The 12066-nt window shown below is 38.0% G+C and overlaps 1 protein-coding gene across 3 annotated transcripts in view; it reads left to right on the top strand.

The window, feature by feature from the left end:
* Positions 1 to 11806, top strand: part of LOC128228022 (glutamate receptor 2-like) — a 96423-nt gene extending 84617 nt beyond the window's left edge. Inside the window, exons 9-13 of one of the 3 annotated variants that reach the window (XM_052939044.1) lie at positions 5813 to 6016; positions 7178 to 8007; positions 8294 to 8471; positions 9177 to 9210; positions 9557 to 10931. In XM_052939044.1, the coding sequence (XP_052795004.1) occupies positions 5813 to 6016; positions 7178 to 8007; positions 8294 to 8471; positions 9177 to 9210; positions 9557 to 9621 (1311 nt within the window). In that variant the 3' untranslated portion in view covers positions 9622 to 10931. The other 2 variants (XM_052939047.1, XM_052939046.1) reach the window with 2 other exon arrangements.
* Positions 11807 to 12066: the final 260 nt, after the last annotated feature.

Below are 12066 nucleotides of genomic sequence, written 5' to 3'. Positions count from 1 at the left end.
TGGTATATGTGTTCGTGTTCATGTTTACGCTGTTTGTTATTAATGCAATGAAGGCATTTGGAGCTTATTTCATGCCCCTTTCCCTCAAAGCCTGCCTAAAATTCTTGGTATTTCAGCGATGTTATCACTTAAAGCGAGGACTGGGCTACAAAGTCCCATAGGTCCCTTTCGTGCGCTTGCTCGTGTTAAGGGTTTCGCACCGTTTTAGTTGTATATTGGGTAAATAGGCATTGGGAGCCTTTTCCATGTCCCTATCACTCATAGCCTACATATGTACTATCACCTAGGACTTGGTCTCGGCTACATGGTGACACATGTCGCTGTGGTCCCCTTGCTCGTTTTAATGTTTACTTGCCATAACAAATTAATGACTATTCGGCAAATATATATTGGGGGTCTATTCCATGTTCCTCTACCGCAAAGCCTGCCTAAATTCCTAGGTTATTCACATATACTATTACCTAGGCCTAGTCCTCGGCTACATGATGACATAGGTCGTTATGTTCTCCATGCTCATTTTGAGGTTTTCGCACCATTGATAGTTATACCATTTCATGCGATAAATAGTCATTTGGAAACTATTTCATCTCCTTATTCCGCATATTCAGCTTGAAATCCTAGGAAATTAACATGTTCTATCACCTATGGCCATGTTTTGGCTACACGGTGACATGGATTGCTATGGTCCCATTGCTGATATTAAGGTTTCCCCTGTATATGAGTTACTGACTATGTGGCAAATACCATTATGTGCCTATATTCAAATACGGCATTGCCGGCCAAAAATCCTAGGTTATTCACATGCAACTTTTACCTATGGCTAGGTCTTGCCCCCACAGTGTAATAGGTGTCATATCCAAGAATAAGAGACTCTTAATACTACATGTATACTGATATGACAATATATGGAGATACGGTGCTAGCACCGCATCACCGCGGTGATATGGTGCTAAGGTGCTAACTTCACGCACATATGTTTTTGTACCAAATAAATCATATACTGTTACCACCTCGAACCTTTAAACGAATCGATAAAAGTACGCAGAGATTTTTTTATGTAAATTCTATCAAGATAAACAAACAATCTAAAAAATAATACGGAATGTTCAATGATATGACACATTAAACTTGAAATGAATTGTGTATACTTAATTCCAATGAAATGTAACATATGTTGTCTCTCACAATGAAAAACAAACATTATATTGTAAACTAGTGTATGCTTTTTCCTACACTAACCAGAAGCGAACTACACTTGCCAGCAGCTTCCTACACAAGACAATAGTTTCATTCACTGACCAACAGCTTCATACTCTAGTCGGCGGTTTCCTACACTAACCAGTAGCTTCATACACTAGCCAACAGCTTCATACACTAGCCAACAGTTTCATACTCTAGCCAGCAGCTCCCTACACTAACCAGTAGCTTCATACACTAGCCAACAGCTTCATACTCTAGTCGGCGGTTTCCTACACTAGCCAGCAGCTTCATACACTAGCCAGCAGCTTCATACACTAGCCAGTAGCGTACTATACCAACAGCTTCATACACTAGCCAGCAGCTTCATACACTAGCCAACAGCTTCATACACTAGCCAGCAGCTTCATACACTAGCCAGCAGCTTCATACACTAGCCAGTAGCGTACTACACCAACAGCTTCATACACTAGCCAGCAGCTTCATACACTAGCCAGCAGCTTCCTACACTAGCCAGCAGCTTCATACACTAGCCAGTAGCGTACTACACCAACAGCTTCATACACTAGCCAGCAGCTTCATACACTAGCCAGCAGCTTCATACACTAGCCAGTAGCGTACCACACCAACAGCTTCATACACTAGCCAGCAGCTTCATACACTAGCCAGCAGCTTCATACACAAGCCAGTAGCGTACTACACCAACAGCTTCATACACTAGCCAGCAGCTTCCTACACTAGCCATCAACTTCGCTCACTAACCAGTAGCGTACTTCACTAGCCAGCAGCGTCCTACACTAGCCAAGAGCGTATTTAACTAGCCAGCAGCTCCATACCTTAACCAATAGAGTACATTACTAGCCAGCAGCTCCCTACACTAGCCAGCAGCTTCATGCACTAACCTGTAGCTTCATACACCTACCAGTAGCTTCCTACACTAATCAGTAGCTTTTTACACTAACCAGCAGCTTCATACACTATTAAGTAGCATCATACACTTACCAGCATTTCCCTTCACTGTATAGAAACTTCTTACACTATTATACAGCTTCCCTACACTAACCAGTAGCTTCCTACACTAACCAGCAGCTTCCTACACTAGCCAGCAGCTTCCTACACTAACCAGTAGCTTCAGACACTAATCAGTTGCTTCATACACCAACCAGTATCTTCCTACACCAATCAGTAGCTTCATACATTAACCAGTGGCTTCCTACACTAACCAGTAGCTTCATAAATTAATCAACAGCTTCACCCACTAACCAGTAGCTTCTTACACTAACCAGAAGCTTCCTACACTAACCAGTAGCTTCATACACTAGCCAACAGCTTCATACTCTAGCCAGCAGCTTCATACACTAGCCAGCAGCTTCATACACTTACCAGTAGCGTACTATACTAGCCAGCAGCTTCATACACTAGCCAGCAGCTTCCTACACAAGCCAGTAGCGAACTACACCGGCAAGCAGCTTCATATTCTAACCACTAGTTTTCTACACTAACCAGTAGCTTCCTACACTTACCAGCAGCTTCATACACCAATCAGCAGCTTTATACAACAACCAGTAGCTTCATGCAAAAACCAACAGCTGCTTACACTAACCAGCAGCTTCCTACACTAGCCAGTAGCTTCAGACACTAATCAGTAGATTCATACACTATCCAGTAGCTCCATACACCAACAAGTAGCTTCCTACGCTAACCAGTAGCTTCCTACACCAACCAGCAGCTTCATACAACAATTAGCAGCTTCATACAACAACCAGAAGCTTCATTCAAAAATCAGCAGTTGCATACACTTACCAGCAGCTTTATACACCAATCAGCAGCTTCCTACACTATTCAGTAGCTTCGTACACTTACCAGCAGCGTCATACACTATTAAGTAGCTTCTTACACTAACCAGTAGCTTCATACACTAACCAATAGCTTCCTACACTAATCAGTAGCTTCTTACACTAACACGCACCTTAATACACTATTAAATTGTTCCATACACTTACCAGCATTTCCCATCACTGTTTATAAATTTCTTACACTAATCTACAGCTACCTACACTAACCACTGGCTTCATACACTAACCAACAGCTTCATATACCAATCAGCAGCTTCATACAACAACCAGTAGCTTCATGCAAAAAACAGCAGCTGCTTACACTAACCAGCAGCTTCCTACACTAGCCAGCAGCTTCCTACACTAGCCAGTAGCTTCAGACACTAATCAGTAGATTAATACACTATTAAGTAGCTTCTTACACTAACCAGTAGCTTCATACACTAACCAGTAAGTTATTACACTAACCAGTAGCTTCATACAACAACCAGTAGCTTCGTTCAAAAATCAGCAGTTGCATACACTAACCAGCAGCTTCATACACCAATCAGCAGCTTCCTACACTATTCAGTAGCTTCTTACACTAACAAGCAGCTTCATACACTATAAAATAGCTCCATACACTTACCAGCATTTCCCATCACTGTATATAAATTTCTTACACTATTCTACAGCTTCCTACACTAACCACTGGCTTCATACACTAACCAGCAGCATTGTATACCAATCAGCAGCTTCAAACATCAATCAGCAGCTTCATACAACAACCAGTAGCTTCATGCAAAAACCAGCAGCTGCTTACACTAACCAGCAGCTTCCTACACTAGCCAGCAGCTTCCTACACTAGCCATTAGCTTCAGACACTAATCAGTAGATTCATACACTATCCAGAAGCTTTATACACCAACCAGTAGCTTCCTACGCTAACCAGCAGCTTCATACACTAACCAGTAGCTTCGTACACTAACCAGTAGCTTCATACACTAAGCAGTAGCTTCATACACTAACCAGTAGCTTCCTACACTAATCAGTAGCTTCTTACACTAACCAATAGCTTCATACACTATTAAGTAGCTTCGTACAGTTACCAGCATTTCCCTTTACTATATAGCAATTTCTTACACTATTCAACAGCCTTCTACACTTACCAGTAGCTTCCTACACTAACCACTAGCCTCCTACACTAACCAGCACCTTCATACACCAATCAGCAGCTTCATACAATAACCAGTATATTCATACAAAATCCAGCAGCTGCATACACTAACCAGCAGCTTCCTACACTAGCCATCAGCTTCCTGCACTAACCAGCACCTTCATACACCAATCAGCAACTTTATACAAAGCTTCATACACTAACCAGTAGATTCATACACTACACTAACCAGTAGATTCATACACTTACCTGTAGCTTCAAACACTAACCAGTAGAATCAAACGCTAACCAGCAACTCCCTACACTAACCAGCAACTCCCTACACTAACCAGCAACTCCCTACACTAACCAGCTTATTATGCTACCGAGCGGCAAACAAACCTTCAATTGTAATAAAACGTAAGATGATCGGCAATTCCAAACAGTGAAGAAACATTCCTATGCTATGCTTTACTGAGGACGGTCCATAAATAGAGCCCATCATAATCTAGCTTACCGTTTCATCTGTTACAACTATGTGTCAACGGGATCAATATGTTGCAATTTTTACCACTTATAAAAAGAGGAATTTCCAGAGAATATGAAACATTTGACAGTATGATTAATTCGTTGGCATGAGATCGCGGCAATTTCTTGGCTACTTTCAACGAGAGTTTGGAGATTTGAAATCAACGGGGATTCTTTGTAAACAGATAGACAGATTAGGATTCTCAGTAATTATAACTACAGTGATCTAACCATACTTTATGCGAAAGTGATTGCTTTGTCAATATTTGAAGATTCGCAGAAAACATTTTTGATATTCTTAAGATTTTCTCCTCTTAGTATGTAATTCCTTCAACTGCGGTCGCATATCGGCTTCCAATCTGTACCATCTTAATCGTTAAGGCTCGCTGATTTAAACTAAGTCAGTGTTATGACCGTCTCGTTGCATCGCCCGCTCCTGCCTTCTCAACCATTAAATGTTACACTATAATTCTCTAACTATTACATGAATGCAATAACTTTTTTAACCAATTGTTTAAGGTTAATTCTTAATCAATGTTTGTGATTTACTCTATCTATTTGCACACTGTTTGTTTTTCCTACTTCAAAACTTAATATGTATAACATTTCAATTAAATTATTAATCACACAAAATACCGCACTCTTGATTCTTCCATCGTCTATATATTCTAGTCCCATGCCATGAATCCCGATTTTGAAATCTAATTAAGAAAACAATGGAAACTACAGGGACAAGTCCAGTACACTGACGGCTGTTTGCAACAGACGGACAATCATTAAAGTAGAAACAATATTGAACTTTACTTAAAAATAGTGTACTTGTTTCATTATAATATTGCTAGTTTGCTACAATTAGTAGCCGATAGTTTATACCTTGGCCAGTTTGATGTATACATAGTTCTAGGTCTGTAGTCTGCCGAGAAAGAAGGGGACGATTCGTGAGTTACGCAGTTGTTATGACAATAACGGACATGACGGCCTGCATTGATGTTATATCCGTGTTACTCTTGTACACATATTCCGTCGTTATGGGTGTTCTTTCAATCTGTTGATGGCTTCAAAACAAATAACACTGATCCTGGTCATCGGTAATTTAATATGTCATTTCTTAATGCAGGAGAAACCGTTTTGCATGTTGAAGAGAGACTACAAGGTTCGTGTTGGAAATGACAAGTACGAGGGGTTTGCAGTGGACCTCATACAGGAAGTTGCTGACATGCTTAAGTTCAACTACGAGATTTACCTCGTGCACGATGGGAAATTTGGCTCCAAATTGGCCGACGGTAACTGGAACGGAATGATTGGTGAACTCCTATCTGGGGTAGGTAACAGATGGAAAGAAACAAATAATTAGTGTTAACACTTAGGAAGTCAGAAAATGCATTAGCACTCATTAACTACTTTGATATACAACTATCTTATTTCGGAGAATTTAAAAGAGGCTTAAAGCATTTAAAAATCGATAAAAGTCGAGCGGTTTTATCAAAGCTTTATAACAATGTGTTGTTAAAATAATAAGTGTACAATTAAGGAAGAAACCGACAGGAGATATTTCTTCTATGTTAGAGGATGTGCTACCAAATTATAATTGCTGTAACACAAAGTGTAGTTAAGTGCTTCCCCAAAGAGAATTAAAGTCATATGTAATAAATTTTATTGCCTGACATAATTTTATCCATTACACATTGCATGTAAAGCATGGAAATACAGATGAATTATGCAGCCGACACTGTCATACGAATAGTAGATAATCCAACAAGGGTGTTAAAGAGAGGAAATGTTTGTTTCGCGGGGAAATGTTTCTTATTTTTGACATTTAATTTCCACCAAAAGCCATCAATTCGAAAGCCAACTAATAAACAACATCCGTACCAACTAATATACAACATCCGTACCATTGCCGGAGAAAGCGTGTTTCCCTTTCAGACAAAATTGAACATAGAAAAGCGTGATAATGTTACTGTCCATATTTTCTTAATGACGTTTGTTATTCATTCAGAGAAAACTCATTTAGGAGTATAAATGCTGACATGTTCCATAAAACCAGTCGTATAGTGGCTATAAAACCACAAACTGATCGTCACAAATACCCATATGGATAATAAATTATATCTAATCGAAATTCATAAGATAAAATAATTTGCAAAACGAGTTGTTTTGCTTAATTGACCCAAAAGGGATTAAATTCCGTTAATAAATAATAGCACATGGTCGTATACATCAACAGAAAACTTTAAATTCCTCTAACAAAAAACCTCCGATGGAGTCGGGTCCCACCCGCGTCATGTTAATTGGTTCGTGTTTCTAAGTATGGTAATTCTGGAAGAGTTTTACACCCACAATTGGACAAAAAAGCGTTTTACACATTTGTTATAATATGTTCCCTAATAGCGTTTCCCCAACTTATATAGTTACAGCAAAATTCAAAGTCAACATAGAATAAATTAAGCAAACACAGTATACTTGCTTTCATATATTTCAGAACGCGACGATGTCAGTAGCTCCTTTAAGCATCAACTCGCTGCGAGAGGAGGCTGTCGATTTTACCAAACCTTTTATGACTCGTTACATAAGCGTTCTAATGAAAGTTCCCCGATCTACCACTTCATATTTTGAGTTCCTCAATCCGTTACATCCTGTAGTTTGGTTCTGTACTCTAGGTGCCTTTGTGTTTGTTAGTATTGTTTTGTATATATTAGAGCGGATAGGAAACGTCAACAGAAAGGAGTGCCCATCTATCAGCTTTAAAGAGAGTTTTTGGTTTGTATTTGGTTCTCTTTTACAAGGCAGCACTGATGCGACTCCTTCCACACTTCCAGGAAGAATATTAACATCCTCCTGGTGGTTCTTCGCTTTAATTCTCATTTCATCTTACACGGCTAATTTGGCTGCCTTCCTAACTGTTAAGAAAATTAATACCCCAATTAAGACAGTGACTGATTTGGCTTCGCAGACTAAGATTAAATACGGAACGGTTCAGAGCAGTGGGATAATGGAATTCTTCAAGAACACCGATATCGAGCATTTCTCAAAAATGTGGGCACAGATGTCGGAAATTGAACCGTCCTCAATGGTAGCGAACACAGAAGAAGGGTTTAAAAAAATCAAGGAAGGCAACTATGCGTTCTTCTGGGACACAACTGTAAATAAATACAAAACGATTGAAGACTGTGACTTTATGGAAGTGGGGCCACCGTTTGACCCAAAGGGGTTTGGTATCGGGGTCCCACCTGGCGCCACATATAGGGACGAGCTGTCCATGGCGATATTAAGGCTCAGCGACACTGGGAGACTTCATGAGCTTGAAAATGAGTATGGCAACATTAATACATTTCTCTTGGAATTGTTTTAAATGGTACAAAATTCATCAGTAACAAACTCTACAACAATGACATCATCACATTTTATTTTATAAACTTTATTCTGATTTATCAACCAATAAGAACGTAGCATATATGTACTTATAGTGGACATGTCAGTAAAGTCATGTTTTAATGTAACAGTAGAATATACAAACATGCACACCTGATGAATTATATAAACATGCATACCTTTCTAAGTTATTTATAAAGCATGTTTCAAGTCCTTTGTGTTGCAGATGGTGGGGACGGCGAAACTGCCCAGATTTTGGTAAACCATCAACGGACGAAACCTCGGAGCTACAAATAGAAAATGTCGCCGGTGTCTTCTTTATTCTTGTCGGCGGGGTAGCAGTAGCAGCTGTTGTGTGCCTTGGAGAGTATTTTGCAAAACAGATATCTAACAGTGTCAAAAAGGTAACATCTTTAATATTGCTGATCAGTATTAATTCATGTGTGGCTGTGATCAACCAAACTTGAAATTAAGCTATGTAGCTCGAGGTCCATTGTTGAACACAGTTTGTAATTTAGACTGATGCTTATAAGCCCTTATACATAATGGTACGTCTGATGAAGCCGTTTATTTCCATTTTAAAGTGTGTCGTTTAGTCAGGTAGGCGCACGTATTTTCTTTTCACTTCATCACGGTATTTTTATCACCTTGCCCTGAAAATGTTCACCAATACCGTAAATACACCATTTCAATTATGATGACCTCTAACACAACATGACATTTGCAGTACCAACAGCATTATCGAGGAAATATTGTTGTAAGCACTTAAGCAGGGGTTCGCCTGACAATTTATTTCGATCAATTTGGACTCCTGTGTATATTGGCAATGCAATTCTGTTTGACACAAGATGTATGCTTTTGGTCCAGAGTAGATGGACTGCTATTTTCCTTCGTCGGTCGACATTGGTCAATACTTGTCAGATATTGTAGCTAGAAATCCTTTGTGAAACATGATTATAAAAAATGTGCTGTCATAGATGGTTTTTTATATGCCTGGCGCTGTCTTGCAGGCTACGTAATTGATTAATTTGTCAATGTTTTAGCATTTTGTCTATATCATAGGGCACAATTTGTTTTGTTTTCGTTAATATTTCGTTGCCATATTCCAGCAAAAACGGTCACTGAATATCTCACAGCAAAGAGGTACAATTGCCTGAATCTAGTTTGTAGAGCAACAGATAAAATATAGTGCCCAAAGTAACACCCATGCTTAATCTATTGAGAACGCATGTCTAATGTAGTCATACCTAACGCCATATACGCAGCCAACCTTTCACATTATTTAAACTAATTATTATCCGTACATAAAATAAATAATTATACAAAGAAATAATTTGATTTATAACAAAAAGAAAGAAAAAAAATGAAAGAATATAAAACGATCACACCCTTTGTGAGGCTAAGCACATACATGATAAGACTTTCTATCTCGATCAACCTCTAAATGCGCATATAGACAATGACTAGATTTGTCGATTGGATCTTTCAGAGGGCTCTAGTTCGAGGTTCTCTGGTCGCCATGGATATTCTGCAAACAATTGGACGAACACATAATACTGATGAACCGAGTGAATGATGCAATAATATTGATCTAATTATATTAATCATTTTTCCGTACTTTCTTATCTTTATGTGATGCGGATCAAACGTTATCTATTAAATGGAATTGCATGGTTTGCATGTTTTATTGTAAGCTGCCAACAGGTTTTGTAATGTTAAATGTCTTCCATTGCATCTCAATGAAATGAAATACATAATTCGCGGAAACCATTATTACATTATATGTATGTTACAAGTTAATAAACAATTCTCCACAGAAAGTAACATGACACAGTTACCCATTGGTTGTGTTAATTTTAAATAAATTCGCCATGTATTTTGTATAATGCGTGTCGGCAATCTTTATTTCGCGTCATGCTTAATTATATTTGAATTAAAATAAAATGACCTTGCTAATACCGTTAATCAAGGCGAATATCGGCAATCAACAAACAGTTTTTGAGAGGGATTGGGAATGCCCTTGCCAAACCTCTGTTCCGCCTGAAAGATCGCCCAACCATAAACATTGACCAGTGCCTCATTATTTGCTCCTATGACTGCGATAAAGATGCAAAGTTAAAGTTTATTTTGAATAATTAATTACGTGGCAATTTAAGTGAAAATACATTCGCCCCGTTCCCTCCTCTCAAATGCCCTAACCCTTTTGTCAGTGAGATGCCCTTCCATACACATGTAGTTATCAATATTACTTTAAGTTAATGTTGATAATCTCTAGTCTCTGATTTTAGTGATACATGAAGCTAAAACACTCATAATTATTATTTTTAAATCATTGTTAAAAAGTCGTACAACGCATGGATGTTTTGTAAATAATCAATGCTATGATTTGTATGGTGCACAAATCTTTTATTTATCAGTTTTTGAACAACTTGAAAGACCTTTATGAACTTGCAAATACTATCAATTTCTTGTTGATATTGTGGATTCAGGAAAAAAAGTATTACTTACTAATATTGTTTAAATGTTTTACCTTTTCCTATCCCTTTTAACTTTGGATATTTTGTTTCAGTTTAAAGATATTATGATTGTTTCTTTTATAATGAAAATGGCTGGATCTTTCGGCAGTTTACCATCAACTTCTTTGTAAAATTAATTACCATTTCAGATTTAAACCTCACATTGTAAAGTAGTTTAAATTTATGAAACAGGAAATATTTTTTTTATTGGTGGATCCTCGGTTGATAACCACCTTTCGTTAAATGAATATTTGAAATAAGATCCTATAATTTTGTGACGCGGCTAACATTTTCAGTTCAACGTAATGATTAAGCTCATTCATTCTGCATGCGTTTTCTTGTCATTATCTGTGTCTTCTATTTTAGGAGAAACATGCACGTGTAACCGATAAGGAGAGGGAGAGTTTCCTTTAGTGTTCTGCATGAGTAGTCGGCCGTTACGATTCCTGGTGCATGTAGTTCGGCTCTGCTCTCGCTTCGCGACTTTCGTCTGCTTAGGTTATAAATGACGGTATCTATGAACGCCGACTGTGCTAAGACGCTATGCATTTTGTAATGTGGCGTTTTTGTCCAATGTCTATGTGAACCAAAATAAAAAAGGAGAGAATAGCATGCAAACGGGTTGAAAGCAATGGCTGCTTATACAGAATGCATGCATATATGTGCACTTGTTTTGTATGTACTCTGTATTATGCCTGTCGAATCATCGCAGTATACATTATGATGGTCATTTTGTCCGCTATCAAGGAAATGCTTTAAATCGTCTTGTAAATGATTCTGATAGTGTGTTCTGTGTGTTCATCTATCTCTACAGTATTAATCCGCGATTTCTAAACACGTGGTATTGTGAGTGTTGCTTTTCTGTGTAATTTTGTAATAATGTAAGTGTATGTTTCCATCTAAATTGTATTATTTCATTAACTTGTGGAGTGCGTCCACTGGTCTTGTTTGTGTTGAACGTGTACGTGACACATGTATTCAGTTGTCATTGTATTATTCCATTTCGTTTAAATATAAGTTTCTGATCGCTATACTAATGCTAGAAAGTGCTTTTACCATGCAATGTAAAATATCTCAACCATTGTTAATATTGTATCCAAATGAAAGAAAATTCATTATTGTATCAAACGAAAAAACTCTATAATAACCAACTTTTCAATTTGCCATTTTAGAATACAATTCATTCCTGACATAACAATGTATGAATAAAGTATGAAACTTGCTGTCGTTTTGTTTTGTTCTCTTTCAGTGATTCATGGTCAAGTGATTGAATTCCTCATTGAAATCGCGATAGTTAACAACTTAGCTGCAACAGAAAAATTCAGTCAAAATCAGACATTTGCTTAAAATTTACTCTTTTTAATGAAACAGGTGTTTGTTTGCATGTTGCCTGTCAATGTGGGACTAATTCTGAATCATTAAAATACCCATCACGGGTGCCCACTACACGTTTTACCGTACCGAAACTTTGGTGTGTGTTTCT

The sequence above is a fragment of the Mya arenaria genome, chromosome 3 (assembly GCF_026914265.1).
Source record: "Mya arenaria isolate MELC-2E11 chromosome 3, ASM2691426v1".
NCBI classification, from domain to species: Eukaryota; Metazoa; Mollusca; class Bivalvia; order Myida; family Myidae; genus Mya; species Mya arenaria.
The sequence above is the reverse complement of the archived record's forward strand: the minus strand, read 5'-3'. Positions and strand labels throughout refer to the sequence as shown.